General features: G+C 45.3%; 2 protein-coding genes across 2 annotated transcripts; one reads left to right on the top strand and one right to left on the bottom strand.

Annotated features, from left to right (window-relative positions):
• Positions 1–615: 615 nt before the first annotated feature.
• Positions 616–6,314, top strand: desmb (desmin b). Its single transcript, XM_034677518.1, has 9 exons — positions 616–1,227; positions 1,628–1,688; positions 1,819–1,914; positions 2,827–2,988; positions 3,101–3,226; positions 3,323–3,543; positions 3,647–3,690; positions 4,031–4,119; positions 4,876–6,314. The coding sequence occupies exons 1-9, from the start codon at positions 653–655 to the stop codon at positions 4,915–4,917; spliced, it is 1,416 nt and encodes a 471-aa protein (XP_034533409.1). The 5' UTR covers positions 616–652; the 3' UTR covers positions 4,918–6,314.
• On the bottom strand, positions 5,797–19,690 carry tmem198b (transmembrane protein 198b). Its single transcript, XM_034677519.1, has 5 exons — positions 19,271–19,690; positions 9,242–9,513; positions 8,557–9,138; positions 8,213–8,412; positions 5,797–8,051 (listed from the first exon to the last, which is right to left on the bottom strand). The coding sequence occupies exons 2-5, from the start codon at positions 9,396–9,398 to the stop codon at positions 7,899–7,901; spliced, it is 1,092 nt and encodes a 363-aa protein (XP_034533410.1). The 5' UTR covers positions 9,399–9,513; positions 19,271–19,690; the 3' UTR covers positions 5,797–7,898.
• Positions 19,691–19,846: the final 156 nt, after the last annotated feature.

Below are 19,846 nucleotides of genomic sequence, written 5' to 3'. Positions count from 1 at the left end.
TTCCCCCACAGATGCTGTCATTAACAACCTGCACAGCTTCACCATGTGAGGACGACGCAGAGCTCCAAAGGACACCATCTATCCTTGCATCCTCACATCGTTATGTAGTGAGGTCATAGAAGTAGGAGAAGTGGACTTTCTCATGAGACTCTGATTCAACAGGTCTTTTTCATGAAACAGGCTGCTGGTCTCTGATCAGTATTTGTGTTTGGTGATCTGAAACACCATGTTTGAGGGGCAAAAACTCTTTGGCTAAAATTAGGGATGGTTTGGGTCACATTTGGCATTACTGCAGTCTGCATTGATCAATGAAGCCTCATGAAGCATCACAGAACACAGGCCGGTCAAATCAGTGATCCCTTCTCGTCGTCAGAATGGAGAGGGGGTATAGGAGGTCAAAACTGAGTGAGATAGAAAAGTGAGGGTTTGAAAAAAGAGAGGTAGTATAAAGAGACTGAAAACATTGAAAAAGAAAGAAAGAGAGTGTAAAAAGAGAGCCAAAGACAGAAAGGGAGAGATGACAGACCAGACTGACTCAGGGAGGGCAGTTCTCAGAGAGGAGGGTGTTCAAAGCGAGGGAGGGGGTAACTACAAATAGCAAGGGCAGTAAGTTCTTCTTCAGTGCTCTCCTCAGCAGGCTCTCTGATCCATCATGGCCTCCTACAGTTCCTCCGCCCAAACCGCCTCTTCCTACCGCCGACACTTCGGCCAGGGCGGCTACGCCTCACCCTCCCTCAACCGCTCCATGCTGGGCCACAGTGGTGGTGGAGGGGGGCATGTCACCTCTCGGGTCTACGAGGTGACCAAGACCAGCTCCACACCTGCCTACAGGGTCTCCTCCAGCCTCTATGGGAAACCTCTGGGCTCTTCCCGGGTCTCTGCCGGCCGTTCCTATGCTGGGATGGGCGAGACGCTGGACTTCAGTCTGGCAGATGCTCTCAACCAGGAGTTTCTGACCACACGCACCAATGAGAAGGCAGAACTGCAGCATCTGAATGACCGCTTTGCCAGCTACATTGAGAAGGTCCGCTTCCTGGAGCAGCAGAACCAGGCCATGGCAGTGGAGGTGGAGCGCCTGCGTGGACGAGAGCCAACACGCATCGCTGACCTCTATGAGGAGGAGATGAGCGAGCTGAGGAGGCAGGTGGAGATCCTGACCAATCAGAGGTCACGTTTTGAGGTAGAGCGGGACAACCTGGTTGATGATGTGGACAAGCTTAAACTCAGGTGGGTGTGTGTCTCTTTTAAACATCCATGTGTACAGTGTTTCAAATCATCGTTGCTTTATGTGTGTGTGAGTGTGTTTCTGTTACTGCCTGTGGAAGAGTCTGACACACACACACACACACACACACGCACGCACACACACACAGCATGTTTACACTGTGTTCTTCTATATAAGGAGAGGAAAGCACTCCTACATGTCTGCAGGCCCTTAATGATCCTCCCTCTTTCTCCCTCCCTGTTTACATCTTGAGTGCCAGCTTTATAACAACCAGGAGAGAAGTTAAAACAATAAATAGTCACAGAGGTCCTCCATTGGAACTCAAATTTTAGTTGGATGACAAATCCACAAGACATGTTGACTAATTTGTCTCTTGTTTATGATGTCTGCCATCCGCTCCAGACTCCAGGAAGAGATTCTCCAGAAAGAGGACGCAGAAAACAACCTGGCTGCGTTCAGGGCGGTGAGTGTTACCCTCTGTACCTTATACAGGCCTTAAGTAGTTCTAGTACTGTTAAAGAAATAGTACAAGTTAAAGAAAACTGCATACTAATTTTGAACATGTTTAAATGATGATTTCCAAACTGTTGCAGGATGTGGATGCTGCCACTCTGGCTCGTCTGGACCTGGAGAGACGCATTGAGACGCTGCAAGAGGAGATCGCGTTCCTGAAAAGGATCCATGAAGAGGTTCTTTCTTTTCCTTCGTCTCACGTTCATTTTGATGTTCTGTTATTAGGATAAAAAGACGGTGCTGCTGCTGTTACCTTCACAAAACCCAGTGCATCCTGAGACATATCTTGACTTCAGATAGGCACAAATGTATTTGTTCTAAGTAAGATAAGAGATCACAAAGTTCATTCAGGGAAAGAGACCACATATTACTCTAAATCTCTCCTCCCCTTTTGTCTGTTGTCTGTTTGGATTATGTGTGCACTCTGCTAGTTTGTCTGAGTGTCTGTGTGTCTGTGTGTATGTCAGCATCTGTTGTTACATTTGTTAATGTTTGTGTGTTAGTGTGTGCAACAACAAGACAACAAGAGCATGAGTGAAGCATACAATTTGTGAAATAAACACACACAGAGCTTGTGAGCTGGCAGCACGCCTGAACTGTGTTACAGCAGAGCTCTGAAATCTCACGCAGCAGATGTACGGCTAAAAATGACTCTGTGTACCAACACTGGACATCCTCGTCCCCGGTCCACAGAGGCTTGTAAGCTTAGGTGTGTGTGTATGTGTGTGTGTGTGTGTGTTCCTGACTAAGCTTCTTTCAGTGACAAATTTATGAATAAAGGCTTCTTAATGGTAAACATGGTGTTCAGGGAAAACAGGTTTTGGGGTCACTGGTAGAGGTTACTTCCTGGGTAAGCCTCCAGGAAATGAATTCATGTCGATGTCATGTTCCTGGTAATTGTGTGTGAGCACTCCCAGCCTGGAGACTGCCTGGTGATGGTTACATGATAAGAGTGTGCATGTTTTGGGGGTGCTGGAAATCAGATACATATTGCATTGGAGGCCTGAAGAGACCTGGTTTGCAAAATCAAACCACACAGCTCTAACCCCTGTTTATCCTGACCTCACTTCTCCTTCCTCTGCTTGCAGGAGATCCGCGAGCTGCAGACTCAGATGCAGGAGACTCAGGTGCAGATCCAGATGGACATGTCTAAGCCGGACCTGACAGCAGCACTAAGAGACATCAGAGCCCAGTACGAGGGCATCGCTGCCAAGAACATTGCTGAGGCTGAGGATTGGTACAAGTCAAAGGTAAGACAGAGAGAGAGATTGTTAACACAAGGTGTATAAAATATGTTCAGACTATATATACAGTGATGCTCTAACTCCAGTGAAACCTGACCTTTGACCTTTGTTTCGTCAGGTGTCTGACCTGAACCAGGCAGTGAGTAAGAACAACGAGTCACTGAAGCAGGCCCGGCAGGAGACCATGGAGTTCAGACACCAGATCCAGGCCTACACCTGCGAGATCGACTCTCTGAAAGGAACCGTACGTCTCTCCCAAACACAAAGAAAACACTTTGAAGCTGCTGCTGCACCTCATCCTGTTCCAATAGTTTCTGTCTTGTCTCCTGGTCAAATCCAGAACGAGTCCCTGATGAGGCAGATGAGGGACATGGAGGATCGCCATGGACGTGAGGCGGGTGGTTTCCAGGACAACATTGCCCGGCTGGAGGCAGAGATCGCTAACATGAAGGACGAGATGGCACGCCACCTCAGAGAGTACCAGGATCTGCTCAACATCAAGATGGCTCTGGATATGGAGATCGCCACCTACAGGAAGCTGCTGGAGGGGGAGGAGAGCAGGTGATGCTAGTTTCTCCACAGGTTGTAGGCCAGTTTGCATTTCCTCAACTTACAATTAAACAATGTTATACTTTGTTGAACTGCTTTCTTTCTGCATGTGCAGGATAACCGTGCCTGTGCAGAGCTACTCCACTCTGAGCTTCAGAGGTAAGACCCCACCTGCAGTTATCTGAACACACCACAAGAGGACACACATCTCTATAACCAGCACAGGGTCTGCAGCTTCACTTACCCACAATGCAGTTCACTTACAGATGGAGTTTTTACCCCTGATTTATAATCTATCATCATTTCATATCAGACAGAGGTGGTGCTCACATGACATCCTTTATGCCAATTCACAGAAACAGAAAGTTCAAAGACCCTGAAATCTGTAAAACTGCATAAAAGTGTTCTTATTTTCTTCTTCTACTTCATCCAAAATGATTTTAGTAGTTGTGAAACCTCTGTCAGTAATATGAACTTTGTTCCTGCTTCATTTGAACAGAGACCAGCCCGGAGCACCAGCAGCGCTCTTCTGAGTTGCATTCAAAGAAAACAGTCCTAATCAAGACCATTGAAACCCGCGATGGAGAGGTAAAGCTACAGTTTTAGCTGACATATTCACAGTTACTGCTATTTTAGAAATGAAACATGTGACCTTTATTTGGAGGGGGCTCCAATTTAAAGAAACAACTCATATAAAACCTTTGGAGCAGCCAGCATTCTTCAGTTCCTGGACTTATCTGCACCACAGATTGTTTTTCATATCATCATGAAGGCATTCGTGACTGTTCCGAGTAAACACACCTACACACATGCAGTGACGAGTTCACAGCATGCCACTTCTAGCCTAGCATCCTGGCCCAGCCATGTGGAGACACGTTACACCCGGGTAAACATCCATCCCAGACATGCTGAGGCAGGTCATGGTTGCTCTTTTATTTTCAATAAAGCTTCTTTGCATCACTACAAGATCCTCATCTCCCTGCAAGCCTAGCAGACTCTGACTGTTAGTGCTGATGGCATCAGGCTGTTTTTTTTCAGATCATTTTAACTATTTCCAACAGAAATCAAGTAATCTATAATGTCATACAGACAGCTATGCTCTCAGGATACATAATCAAGACAAATTAACCTTTCAAAATGTAGAAACTGCTTTCATACATTTGCATATTAAAAAACTGTAAGTGATTCTACACTCAGAGGACACCACACAGACTCTTCACAGATGGGGCTCTTTCACTCTGAGATAAAGAGCAGTGTATTTACTCAGAGACCTCATGTGCACACTCACACTGTATATTTACACATTTTTCAATGTCTCCTGATTGCTGTGATTCTGCTCTGCAGGTTGTCAGCGAGTCAACACAGCACCAGCAGGACATCATGTAACAACCTGCAGAAGATAAAGACAGCAGAAGAAACAAAAAGAACATCTGTTGTCCTCGGAGTCGGTCTGGTGTTGGAAAAAAAAACAAGAAAAGTGAAAAAAATAAAAAGTAAAAGTAAAGGACGGTACAAGCTCATGGAAGTGGCCTGAACTGAACTTCTTAGGAAGTAACTGATAGGCGAGTATGAAGCAGGATGGAGGTTTCTTTATCTTTACCTGGGTTCTCTTATCTCTTCTTTGTTTTCATTTTAGTTAGCTTCAAAATACATGCTGGTCGCTGACCTCAGATGAACAGGCTGCAAAAACATCTCCAATTTATAGCCACCTGAAAAATCGAGGGTGGGCTGCTGGAGAAAAACAAAAGGGACTTTTACCAGAGTAAAAATGATATTACATGAAGACTTTTATGCAGTAAAGTGCTAAAATATTCAATTTAGAACATCAAAAATTATACTTTACAAAAAATGTAAAGCAACTCTGGGACTGCAAACACTCTTAAATCTGTCTTTTAAATAAATACGCAAACAAGTCAGAGTCCCATTTCTTGATCAGGAGCATGAACAAAGAGAATAAGTTTATGTGTATGTGTGTGTTTGTGCTTATCAATAGAAGGACACAGAGAGGACAGATGAAAATGCAGAGATGGAGGAGGAGATTAAAAGGTGTCTGGAGATTAAGAGAGATAAGAGCAGAGAGGTGGAGTGAGAAAGGAAATATAACGAAGACAGAGACAGAGACAGAGAGAGACAGAGAGAGAGAGAGAGAGAGGTAATCCCAGTGACCTTCAAATATTATTCACTAATAAAGTTGAAGCAGATTTCATGTTCCAGCTTACTGATGTTCAAACGTCCTTCAGCTCAAAGATGACCCAGACGCATTGATTGTATCAGGCCCATAAGAACACATGCTTTAATAATCATAATCATAATTCAATTTTTTAAAAAGCATGGAGTTACTGGCCTACAGTGATGACATTGCACTCTCCTTTACAGAACGTCTCAAAAATAAATAAATCAGCGAATAAATACATCCCACAGGAAAAGAACATGTCTCAATTAAATTAGATTTCTAACAAAATGAAAAAGAAGTTAATAAAAGTAACAAAAACGTTAGTAAGTGCTGTGTTTTATGTACAAATTTCACATTGATGCACATGAAGGGGGTGGAGGGTGTTCGGTGGAGGCCAAAATGGAGCCACACAGGGTGGACTGGGAAAGGTGGAGGTGAATTCATGCGTTTCTGTTTCCCAGAGATGAATTTTAAAAAATGTACCACATACCCTAACCCTGCACCCAGAATTTGCTTGCTTTTCCTTTTCAAAGGTCAAAGATAACAAAGTATTCACATTTTCACAGGTGACAAAAATGTTATATTGTCCTAAATAAAGAAAATCAATGCACATGTTGGAAGGATTAGTTGGTTTAAGTACAAGACTGTATGGCCACTCGTCCACTTTATCATTCAGACCCTATGAGCCTCATTTACATCAGCATCTCAGCCCGGCTGTGTTTATTTAAAGTGCTCTCCAGTGGTCACATTTTCTAATCAGTGTATAATGTCAGATTTCAGTCGACCTTAGCCGTGACTGGATTTCTTTTGCTGATTTAGTTTTTCTGATTTTGGCAGGAGTTCTGATTGCCTTGCAGCAGAAAGCAGCAACATGGTTCTGTTTCCCCAGAGCCAACTGATCTGAGTGGCTAAAAGGAAGGAGTTAAACATGTCTTATAGCTGTGCTTGTGAATAAGACTCTGTTTAGCAATGGAAATAAACGTGCTGAGTGAACATTTTGCATTTCAGGAGTGAAATTGAAAAATATGGGATTTTTGTTTCTTTTTTGAAAACCTTCAAAATCTTTTTCTATGTGTGTGATATCTCGGCTGAGTGCCAGTGTAAATATGGCTTCCTTGTTGTCAGCTTAACCTAAATCCTCCTCTTGTATCCAGGCATCTGTGGGGACAACAAGCCAATAGAACTCATTTAACCCTGCTTATTGTAGCTCCATGGCTACCCCCTTAAAATCCTTCTGTGATCACATTTAATGCAAAAACAAGCCACCGATGGGAGATCTGCCAGTAACCCCCCTCCCTTCGCTGAATGGTATAGTCCATGGAGGGGCAAGGCACCCATTAAAAACAGACTCCCTGGCCAACGGAGAGCAGGTTCACACTTAAAGAGGCGAATCGTCCAGCACCAAGGGTGACAAAGGGTTTCCCACCTTTAGAAACATTAAAGAGGTCTCTCTTCATTTTAAGAAGAACTTTTGTTGTCCTGATGGCACAGAGAGCAAATAAAAGATCCTGGTTTTCATAAAAGGGCCCTTACTTCCATTTATAGTTGATGGTTGCTGGACATTTCAGATCCCTACAGGCTGAGGAACAAGTTGCTTCTGTAGCAACAGTAACAGTGCTGGAAACAACACAGAACAGAACACAGAACAAGTGCAAGTTGTATTCTGATATTTCATACAATGCCTGTGTTTGAACCTGAGGCAGGTTTGCACTGAAACTGCGATCCCTGATCGGTTTGACTTTAGACAGTGAGATGAATGCCGGGGCCAGGTACAGCAGGCTGCTCTGGGATTCTTCATCGAACCCTTCAGATTGCAGCTGCTGTTTGTGTTTGTCCAAGTGCGTGCATGCATTTGTGCATTTGGATCTACTGAAAGTCAGTGATATGAGGTCAGCCTAACCTCTGCAACACATCCAGGGCTCCAGTAGGAAGCCACAAAAAGAGTGGAGCTTTATGAACCAACATAGAGCGAATAAAAAGATGAACACATGTCGCATTTTAGGAAAATCCAGCCATAAATAAATTCCCCTCCTCTGTGTAGCTAAATCCTGATAATCTTTAAACCCTCTGTAATGAAACCCAGTGGTGGTTTGCTGTAACACAGGTGTAATTTCACCCACGTGGGGCTGTGGTTGCAGTCATGTGTCTCCCTGTTTGAATGTAGTGCTCAAGCCTCTGGGAGGTGAAGGAGTGGTCAGACCCGTAGTGAAGGTCCTGCAGCTCCGGTGAGTGGTGCTGTAGAGCCACAGTCATAGCCAACATCCACCACAGAGTGGGGTCCACCGACCAGCCGGCTGGGAAAGGGCTGCCCCTGCACCTGCCGGTCCCTGAAACTCTGGATGTAGCTCTGGATGGGGAGAAGAGAACGGCGTTTAAAGAAAAGAGATGCATGGACAAAGACTGAAACATTACACAACAGATAGTGGAACAAGGAGCACCACAGAACAGATAACAATCAGTGGCAAGCACAAAATATCTCTGACAACGAATGAGAAGAGTGTTCCTCACTGGTGAGAGGACGTCTGTGTCGTAGCGGCGGATCGGGTTGGGTTTGCGTCGGTATGCAGGCTCAGCGTGAAGCTGTTTGGCCGGGTTCTGATGGGTGGAGGACGAGCCGTGCTGCTGCTTCTTTTTCTTCTTACGATAGCGGTCGTCCCGTTGACGAATCCGCATCACCTGCATTCTCCTCTGCTGCCGGCTGATGATGACTGCAGAGGACAGACGGAGGTCAAAAAGAAGAAGATGAGGGCTTTTACCTTGTTTTGCTCTGAAGCATGCCAAAGTGAAGATCACAGCTTGCCATCGTCCATGCACATATAAATAAATAAATATACATGCACAGTTTTCCTCACCCTTTGTATGGGAGTATCCCTCAGCTGTCACCTTCCACTGCACTATGACACCCAGCAGAGTGAGGGCAGGCCACACCCCCAACACCACCCATGTTAGCCAGCACACGGGCTTGCCAGGCGCTGCTTTCAGTCGCTCATACATGTAAAGCACAAGGGCGAAGAGCTCCACGAAGTAGTCCACAGCCACAGTGATGACCGCCGCACCAAACATAGATGTGGACAGCGTGGTAAAGAGGCGCTGCCACTGCAGGGTGAGCACGGCGAACAGCATGCCCAGGCCAAGCAGCACGCCCAGAGGCACCCAGACGGAGCGCGGCGGGCTGTCGGACAGCTCCTCCATGCCTACCAGGGTAGCCACGGCCACCAGAAGGCCCAGCAGCAGGCCCACCATAAAAAGGCCCACGCTGCGAACCAGCATGGTGACGAGGCCGCAGAGCGTGCCGATGCCAAGGCCGATGCCCACCGAGGCCTCCACGCTCAGCTGGGTGTCCAGAACGCGCTCCTTGTAGCAGAGCATGAAGATGACAACGGAGCCAAACATCAGGCCCGTCAGGAACATCACTGCTTTGAAGCAGCGATAGCCTGAAGACACATGAAGACACATGATTACAGCACTGTATCATTCATTGCAATCTGGTCACACTTTGAGCAAAGATTTTAAAGTTAAGAAGCATTCAGGACTTACCAAAAAAGCAGTAAATTATGCCAAAGAGACAGCACATGGAGCAGACCACAGAGGGAACCACTTTGTAGCGGTCTCCAGGGTCCCCGCAGCCATCCAGTCGCTCTGGGCTTAGCTCCTGATCAGGATGGGCCAGCATTGTATCCAGGGTAGTCGACATGGTGACCAGGAAGCAAGAGGGGATGGAGAGAGGAGAGACAGAGGAGGAGAGGAGATCAGGTAGGAGGTGAGGGACAGGGGAGGCTATGGGGCACCACCCAGCCGCATGGTTTCACCTGTGGAGGAAAGAGAAGAAGAAAGACTTAGGAGAGTTTCTACGAGTTATCATAATTCATCAAGCTGTATCTCTTATTCACCTGCAGTTTCTAAATCATGTCAACATTAACACTCTGCAGTGTATTCAGTCCTGTCACTGTAACCATCTCTACCGTCTCTAAGTTAAGTTCTTTACCTCCTCCCTGGGTCGTCCTGTGTGGTGTCCTCAGCTCTCACTCTCCTAAAACCTCATCTGTATTCCTGTAATGTCCTTTGTTCACAGCACTTGGTAAATAAATGTGTCTGGATTCTCCCCTTCTTTGTGTCTCCCTTTGTTTGTGAGTGTCTGCAGCAGCAGCAGAAGCAGCAGCAGTTTCCTGGCGTGCCTTCTAAATCTCACCTTGATTCACCCCGTTTCCTCTCTCCTTCATTCTTCAAATCTCTTGGTTTCCTCCCTGTTCTCTTTCAATCCTTAACTTTTCCTCAGTCCTCTCCTTACAATACAAAGAACGAAGGGATGTATGTTTCACTCAGAAGCTTAGTTTTATATATATAGTAATGTAGGCGTACTGCTACTACTAGAACGCCCACAAACACGTAGAACGAGAATTTCAAGTCAAAAGACACTGATGTATGCAAACAGTGCATTGTAAACAAGTTGAAATGCTTTATCCTGAAATCTAAATTTGCATGTCTCAAGTCAAATGTTGTGAAATCCACAACCTTCTCAGGATATCTGCAATCACACGAAACAAAGACTTAAAGACTCACATGCCAGCACAAAAGAAAACCTCCTATTCCTTTAAGAGTGATAATGTTATGTAAGTCAAATACAAGAGGGAACACAACTAATTTAAAAGATGAGAACAAATACAATAATGAGGAGGTAGCTAATTCCACATTCACCTCCTCCTCCCTCCCTCCCTCCCTCCCTGGCTGTTTTTGTTCTCTCCATCTCGGGGTGATTTGGGTTCAGTCTGACTGTGTAAGGTTTCTGGGTCAAAGTTGCTTATGCAACTCTCGTCTAGGGAACTTTGCTCTGATATTCATGAGCTCCTCCATCCCTCTCTCCCTCTTTTGTTTCCTTCTGTCACACATCCTACTTGCTCTTCCTCAAGTGCTTCCTTTTGCCCTACTTTTTTTTCTCCATCCTACCTCACTTTCATCACTCACTTTCCTCCCTCTGTCTCTTGTTAGTTTCCTCCCTGAGGGCTGAGTCATGACAGTGTGGATAATTATCACTTTGTGTCATGTATGGGGGCTGAAACTGGTCGTGCATGTTGGACAAATCACGAGAAAAGCAGACAAAGTGGATGAGTGATAAATCATTTCTGTGTCTAGCTGCTGCTGCTTTAAACATGACCTTTGACCTCTTACTTTGTGCAAAATAACCTCTAAAGGCATCACAACTTTTTGATTAAGGCAGCCCAACTTCAGGCAGCAGGTGGAGCTTTAAAGAGACTACAAGCACAGCCAGTCACACACTGTAATACACACATTCAATGTGCACTGCTAACTGTTCTTTCAGAAGTGTTCACTGCTTTGAGCTCTAAGACAATAGAAAGTGAAATGAGGAAATGTGTCTGTGTTTATGGAGCACTTAGTCGACTGCACAGTGTGCGTCGGATGGGGACAGAAGCATTTGCATTTGAATAGAGCCGTAATACAAAACCTCAGTTGGAAGAAGCTGATAAAAACTTCAATAAAGCCCCAAAAAATGTCTTCACACACACACACAAGGGCAAACACACACATGCCAAACACACACTCTCAGTAAACACAAAGTCTTTCCTCATTTTGATCCCCACTTCCATCCGAACATGTCGTATTAATAATCATCTCTGGGAGGAGGATTAGCGGGTCATGGCTGAGTGAACCCGTGTTTGTGTGTGTGTGTAAAAGCATTAAGCCATTTTTGTATTGCAGATCAAACGTGCAGTTTTTTTATGTTTGCAGATCATCCTGTGAAAAAAAGAGGAAATAAAGAACAGAGGAGCTTCTTCTTCTTCTGCTGTCCCAATCAGCTGCAGCAACAAAAACAACAACAACAACACAGTTCCCCTCCTCTCGGCCTGCTTCCTGTCTGTTGCCATGACTACAAAGGGATGCTGACAGACAGCCTAGCAGTTGGCTCTGGTCCAAAGTCTGACCAATGGAAGAGCTGCTTAAACTTCCATAGCAACAGCATGAGGGCCAATCAGTGGCCTTGTCTGTTTCCTCTGACTGTGATCATGTGTGAGAGTATGTGTGTGTGTGTTTGAGTGAAAGTGTGTGTTACATGGCAGGTCCCGCTCCTAAAGACATCATATTTTTAATCACTTATAAAATCTTTTTCAATCATAACAGCAGCGACCAATAAAGAGAGTCAAGAAGAAGACTGCAAGTACACATGGGGTACAAAGACGCAGGCTTACATTTTTAATATAAGCTGGTTTAGATGTTCTTCTCCTCTCCCTTCACCCTGACATCTATTGAATATTACCTAAAGTCCTTTAATGACTCCCAGTATGTTAAATCAATCAAAGACTGAGAGGCTCCATCCAAATGTTTGAATCTGACTCGTCCTCTGCAGAGCTCGTCTGTCAGCCTGAAATGATGAACCCAAATTTAGACTGAAGGCTTCTGAGCATTTGAATTTAGTAAAATGAATCTTGTCACAATGAAAAAATGAATATTTAATTAACCTTTCCATCACACAGTGAGCAGACGTATCAATCAGCTGTGCTCAGAGACAAATCTCAAATCTCTCCTCCACATATTGTGTCAGAAACAATAAAACTCCCAGCCACAGCAGTCAGTCTCTCGTTCTGAGTTCACTGTAGTCCAAACTGTTTAAGGATCACTTAGTGAGAGCAGGACACACTGACACAAATGTGCAGTTCACTGATGACATCATCAGTCTGAACTCTGCAGCAGGGGCGAATGAAAACACGATGAACTCTTTTCATGAATAAAGCAGAAAGTGTCTATTAATAACCTCAGAGGAGGAGAAACCACGTGCTGCTTTGGGTCTAAAGTCCACAACACAGCTCAGCTCCTTTTGTTCAACAGTGTCACCTTCTGAGCATCACGTTTTAATTTCTGCCTCTTGATGATGTTTAAGACACGTTCAGCTTTAAAAAATGTTCTAGTTTCAGCGTCTGCTCCGTGCACAGAGGGCTGTGCAGGTTTCATAACCCTGTGACTCATGCAATCTGTTCATGATGTGTATATTTAAAAACCTTTTCATTCCAAATTCTGCTCCTCTCTTCTGCTTGGCTGTTGAGATCCTTTTTTCACTGATGTCTTGGTGCATGTGTGTGTGCATGTGTGTGTGTGTGTGTACTGACAGACATCCAGCTGTGTTAATCCAGTCAGGAGGGGGTCGTCTGTTAGATGTAGTGTGGAGCCCCCCTGAATGAACTCGACAGTTCTAACCAATGAAGAGACAAACTCCAGTGACCTCTGGTCGGATATCAAGTGAGGTTGAGACTGAAAGACTCTTTGAAAGTGAAAGGTCCCCTTCCCCTGTGAATCTGAGGCAAAGTTAAGCTGATAACACATTTTCAGAGTTAAAAATCTCCACGATAGACCATCTGCAATAAGTGTGTCATCTGTGGATGTGTCACGCAACAGATTTCTCTATCGACATGACAACAACAAACAACGTGACGACGTGTGTCGCAGCCGGGATTGACGGCGAAGCCTTCGTGATGTTCTGAGTTACAGGACAACGAGGGGTGAAGACAGAACAGGGATCTGGAGCCCTCTGGAGACTAACTATGAGACCTCTGAGACATTGACGTACGTGAAGATAGTCCCAAAACACGTCTGGTTTCTTCATACTGATCCTGATCAACTGTTCCCATCAACATCTCTAACCTCCAACCCTTTATCCGTCTCCTGACCCCCACACACTGATACAGGCATTGTTTCCATAGCTGAGCTTGGCAGACATCCTCCAGATACTCCTTTTATCTGGGTTTGAAGCATGTGGGCCAAACACTCTGAGAGGAGAGGGAGAGGTAAAGTGAAAGAGGAAAAGGAAAAAAGGAAAACAAATGCCAGTGGCTTTCCCACTATGCTGTGTTACATAACTGCCTCATGATGCGTTACTCACTGCACTTCAGCTCCTTCCCAGACCTTTAGGGACCGGCTATAATTCCCATGATTCAAAGCAAGGATAAATACAAACTTCAAGGTGTTCACTAAGAAATGAAACAACTCGATCAGGGTGATGAAAACATGAGGGCTGGTCTGATGTTCTTGTTTTGGCTGCCTGTCGTTCAGGATCCTACCTCAGGATGTCATCGAACGCCGAAAAAAATCCTAGAGGCAGGAACTACATAAAGTGTATTAAAAACCTGAATAAAAATAACCTTTACAACAAACAATCCTTTCTTGGGATCACTGAGGAGAGAGACAGGAGAGAACCACTGCCCAGCCCTCCATCAGAGCATCACCCTTTACATCCCAACACTATGTCTCAAGAGACTCAGGGACTAAAAAAGCATGCTGGCTTAAATGAATCCTCTCTCTCCATCACTGACCTGAGAAATGTGCCGGTCTGACCGTGGCTGCAACATGCCCTCATCCAAACCTCTCCTCCCTCAAAACCGTGTCTGAATTCCAGCAGCTTAATGAGAAAATGAGCCGGAGCACATGATGCAGACAGACCTCTCTCTGTCTCTCTGTGTTGTTCATGAGCCATCCAAGGTAACAGGCTGGTGGGATAGCTGCCAGAAACAGGCCTGCTCATGACGAGCCCTGAGTGAGCTGCCAGCATCCCACCGCTCGCAGCGGAAGGCCTAGAGTGTCACAGACTACATGTCAGCTTCCGGGAAAAAAAGAGAGGCTGTTGTCATCAATGGCCCCGCCGATAACCTGGTTACCGAACGCCATACCCCTGCACATGTCAATCAATACTGGCTGGGGCTTCAGTGGAAACGTGACACACAGGAGAACATGTAGTCAGGGGGAGCAGGATGTTTGCATCTGTCTGTTTGTGTGATCACGTGTTTAAGTGAGACAGGTCAGGACATGACACAACAGCTGCAAGACAATGCTTCAAACATGACAGGGGAATTCTGCTTTCCAGGGAATGATGGAAAATCCAAAAGGAGGATTGTAAATAACACACTTCAGAATGTTGTTAAAGGATTCATTGTTACAGTCATGTTTTTGATTGAGAACATCAATCATGGTTTCTGAAATGAAAAGGTATGCTGCATCTCTGAGTTTCTGAGAACCCTCAAATGGCTAACACACATTTCTGCACAGATCTGAGAGCCAGTCAGGTTCACATGAGACTAAAGTCATCAGAGAGCTCTCGTCCTTAAATGGAAGAGGGTGACTCACTTTGTTTTTATTCAGAACAAGAACATTATGTGATTTGTGCAGATGAATATTATTTACAGCGATCAACAGCTCTCACCCACAGACACCCTCACGGCACCGATAGAGTCGTGGCACGACCGCCAAGCACCAAGAGGCCGAGGCGTTCTCACACCTCCTCAGACACTCACTGAGCAGGTTACGTAAGGCTCCCAGTGAATGGCTGCTCCGGTTATAAAACCACATGGAGCAGATGTCACTTCCTCTGATTTGACTGAATGTAGGGAATCAGAGAGGAGGAGGAGGAGGAGGAGGAGGAGGAGGAGGAGGAGGTCTTTGTCCATGTCAGACTCTTTTTTTAATCAGCTATTTTTGTCACTAAATAGTGGAACATCACATGTCGCCAAAGCATGGTACCAATCAGAGAACAACGGAGTCTCAGAGGAGATGAGAGAGGAAGCTACCTGAGTATGTTTTGTTGCTTGGTAATTCCTTTGAACAGGTTATGAAAAAGCTGAAGCTGAGCTTTTTCTCTTTTATACTCAATGATTCAGATTATTTCTAAATGGCCTCAACTAAAGCAGCAAACCCTGAAGACCCTAAATGTAATCTCTACATCGAGATAGGTCAAGCTTTATATTTAATTCATCCATCATTACTGCAACAGTGAGTTTCATTAGCGCACCATACCATCAGGGTTTATGAATCAGACTTTAGAAACCTTCCTCCAGATCTACAGAGGACAATGACCAGCTGTTTTCTCCTCTTTCTGAGTGTTACTCTTTTCCCAAAGTAAACTGAAACACAACCAAGATTCCTAACTCCTAAAAAGTGCTCAAACTTTAGAAACAAGAGCTCAAAAATCATTTTCATCTTTCCTTACTTGCCAGTGTCTTTGTTCGACCTGCAGGAAAGAGGATAGAGAACTCTGACAGCTTAATCGTCTTCACTTTGATCACTTGACATCAGCCTCTGTTTCATCCGAGCAGCATTGATAATCCTCGCCTCTGTTTGGTCTGCTCACCGCTGATACAGAGATAATGAGATTCGATTGAATGTTGAGCGGCCAGAGACGAGGTCAGACAAGCTGTGGATTATCAGCAGGCTTTTTTACAATCCCTCAGGGCTGCCACGACCATCAGGTCCTCACAGGTGACATCAGACCTGCAGCTGCATGTCTGAGGACTTACAGGAACTAAAACAGAATTACATAACTGCCAACCTTCTCCAACAAAGGCCTCTTTTCTTCACACTGTCCTAATCCTGCTGCTCAGTATGACTGAACAGCTCCAGACCAGCTCACTGTTTTCCCGTCAGCTGCCACCCTGCAGGGGCAGCACAAGAATATCAATGATGTTTGTTCCCCTGAAGGAGAAACTGAAGACAGGGTTAGAGCTCAGTCCAGTACTAAAACCTGCTTTCCTTTTTCCTTAACTATGGTTATATTCACAAAACAGATGAACACAGCAGGGGTAACTCTGTAGCTTAAAGGAGAAAGTTGCATGTACTATAAACTGAGAGACAAAAATGACCTTTTCAAACAGCGAGCTGGGTTCTAGGATGGGACATTTGTTCTCCCTTTCCATCTGTCTGAGCGCCACTCTGTGTTTTCTGTGGTTAAACAGCTTGTTCTCTATCCAGAGCATCGATCTGATTACATCCAGAGAGCATAAGAACAACAGCAGACTTCAGGTGCTGTTGATCTTAACTACAGTTGTTTTCTTTTCTGTTGCTCATGAGGAATGCAATGAAGTTCATCACTGCCTGACACGTGCAGGAATAACCCATGATGCTCTCTGCTTGCCCTTATGTGACACCTCCAATAGCAGTTTGGCATGTGATCGCACAACAGGAGGGTCGATATCTCTCACAGGGTTTCCAAAGTGAGATCCTGCGATCATCAACCCAATTATTTCTATCTTCAGTGCTTCAGCCTGAGAGGATAATGAAGCAGAGGAACACAGCAGCAGAACTAAAGGAACCTGGTTTGACCTCTGACCTCGTGGATAAAAAACACAAAGCTTATTGCAGCACAAATCTAATTCATTTGTATGCTGTTTCCCAGAATTACAAGACTTTATTTCCCCAACCACTGCTGCAGAACAGAGCAACAGTTTATAGAAGAGTCCAGACTCTCCTCAGGTTTGCACTATCTGCCTCCCTGCACCTGTCAGCTCCAACAACAAGCTCTGATCCTCTGAGCCAACATCTGGCCTCAGCCGCCTGCAGGTCTCTGCTCACTGTGTGAGACTGAGCGCTCATTAGCACATGTCTGTCCTATCCCTGCTGCTCGACCATGAACGCTGTATAGCAAACTCGGACATGAACTTCATGCCAGCTGCAGATTCTCACCCTGCTGCTGATGCTGTTGTAGTAAAAGCAGCTAAACAGTAAACAAGTGGAATGATGTGGTCATGCTATCATTTATCAGGACACATTATGAGTTGGCTTCTATGAGAGGGGAAGTGCACACACTGCATTTAACAATTATTATCTCTACATTTATATTTATCATGGAGGAAATCATTAAAACAAACTTCACCTTATTGATTTGATGATGAACCCATCACTGCATTACGTGCCACATGTATAAACAATGATGCAAACAGAGGCACAGCCTGTGGCTCGATCTGTAAACTTGGGTGTTCATCAGATCATAGTGAAGCTGCAGCAGCTGGAGAATAAGCTGGATCCCCTCACCAGACTCAGACAGACTGGAGGAAGGGGGGGGGCTGAGGAGCGGGAAGGCTGGGTAAGGGAGGATGTGAGCAGCCTCATGCCGGAGATGTTGACCCACTCCAGGATCTGAAGCGACGTGATGTGGCATCTTCATTCCCCCAGTGAGGCTGCAGAGCTCGAGCTGTGCCGCCTGACTGCTCCGGTAAAACGACGTCCTGACACTCAGTGAAAACACAAAGAGCTCACAGGGGCCGTTAAAAGTCTGCAGGGTGTTTATCAGACAGCTGCTCTCACTGTTTCATGACTTCAGACTGTACAGCTCACAACACATCAGGACTTCTTTTTGAGAGGAAATATTGTCCTTTCACTTTTCTTCAACCTGCTTCTGCCTCAGTTGGCAATTTCCTACACTACCCAGAATGCCCGGAGATGTCCTCCAGAGAACATCAATCCAGTTAACATGCACTGGATTATAGATGAAGGTACAACATTCAGAGTCAAACTTTTTCAATCAGGATTCAACATAGCTTGTTGCTGGCAGCAATGCATTCTGGTCTATTTCTTGCCCCAGTGGCTGAGGAAAGACTTGGCTTCTTCTTGTCCCCGTGTGAGAGTTTATGTCCCCGACTGCAGCTTCAAAAATAATCTGTGGGATTTAACTGGCAGCGAGGGTTTGAATCAGAAGACACAACTGGGGTCCATTATGGAAATTATTAAGTATTTGGTGTTTGCTGCTTGGAGCACTTGAGCCCATCTCTTTCTCTAAGGTCAGCCTAAATATGAGGGCACTGTGTATTTCATCCATCTGGTCCCTAAACAGACAGATGGTTCCTGAAATCTTACAAATATGAGCTTGTAACCTCTAAGCTCTCAGGAAATGTCAAACCTCTGAGGTTATCTGCATGTGACAGTATATCATTAACATTTCACAGGCTAATCATGATACATATAAACCAAACACAGCACAAGAGTGAGTCCTGAATCCCAGACTTCACTTCAAACTAAAGAAATCAAACCCATAATGCAGAGAGGACCCCTGAGCGTCTCCAAAGCTTGTCACACAGATCCATTAACCAGAAATAGACAAGCCTCACACCCTGAGTTCATCCAGGGCCTGGTAACTAGAGTCACAGGTCTCTTACTCATCAGTCTCTGGGTGTTGTTTAGGATTCTTCATCAGTTGTTGTGTTGATATTAATTAATTTAACCATCTAAAATAACCCAAAAGGTTTTTGTAAATGTCTTTAAAACTCCCTGAACAATGCACAGAACAGTGAAACAGAATTCTCACACATGAGCGGATTACATAGAGAATGTTAATTCCAGATTTGACAGGGTTTAATCAGCCCAGTTATCCTGTATTATGGGTTATTAAACCTACACTCAGTTTAAAACTGCTCCTCAGTCAGTTTCAGACCCCTTCAGGGACTTGTAGGAAAGCTCATGTTCCAGACAAAGCCTAACTCTCTCTGCCCAGTAAACACATCATGTATTCATCCATCCATCTGCTGGAATGAGAAGCAATTGACTGAGAATGATGATCGACCCTGATGCGTCCATCCGGGTCAGACATCACCGACCTCCATCACACGCAGCCAGCTGACCTCAATTACAGCCCCACTATTCTACACCCAACACACCACTTATGCCTTCAGGGACCCCGGCCTCCTCTCCTGTTGATCTGACAGCAGATCTCCTGCTTTCATTCTTTTTAAAAGCAGGTGTGTGTGCGTGCGTGTGTCTGAGACAAAAGAGACGCACCGTGCGCGTCTGTCGGACACTCACCATCATCCCAGACAGGCTGACGCGCCTCGTCCGCGTTCATAAAAGGAGCCTCTGGAGCCCGAAACATCGACCATTTTGAGCCTTTTCTTCCCCCAGCTGGGTGCACTCCCTCTGATGTGGAGCTCCGTCTCTCCCAGGCAGACTGCAGGGCGGTGGATCCCCGACCTGACTAGTCCTCCATGGGGGGAGACCGACGCGTAAAAACCGTGCGCAATGAACACTAACCCGGTTACATCCCGGATGAGGAGCAATAATATTTGTGCAGAATGTAAATGTGGAGCTGGAGCATCCAGGCTGGGGTCTGGATGGAGGGATGAATGGATGGAGGTATTGAGCTTCACGGTGCGTCGGTGGAAGAAGGTGGCCTGCGCTGCAAAAAGTGATGGGTTTCAGACCTGTGAGGGGCTGCATCACATTTACTGACTGGAAAAATGGATAAGAAATAAAGCTAGGAAATTCTGCAGCGGCTCCTACAGGCTGGGATTTAAAATACATCCCAGAATACTGATAAACACAAGGATTCTTTGAACACGGCTTCATTTTTTATTTACTTCACCTTTAACTTTATTATCACCC

This window comes from Notolabrus celidotus, chromosome 24, assembly GCF_009762535.1.
Source record: "Notolabrus celidotus isolate fNotCel1 chromosome 24, fNotCel1.pri, whole genome shotgun sequence".
NCBI lineage: Eukaryota > Metazoa > Chordata > Actinopteri > Labriformes > Labridae > Notolabrus > Notolabrus celidotus.
This window is presented reverse-complemented; position numbering and strand designations above follow the sequence as displayed.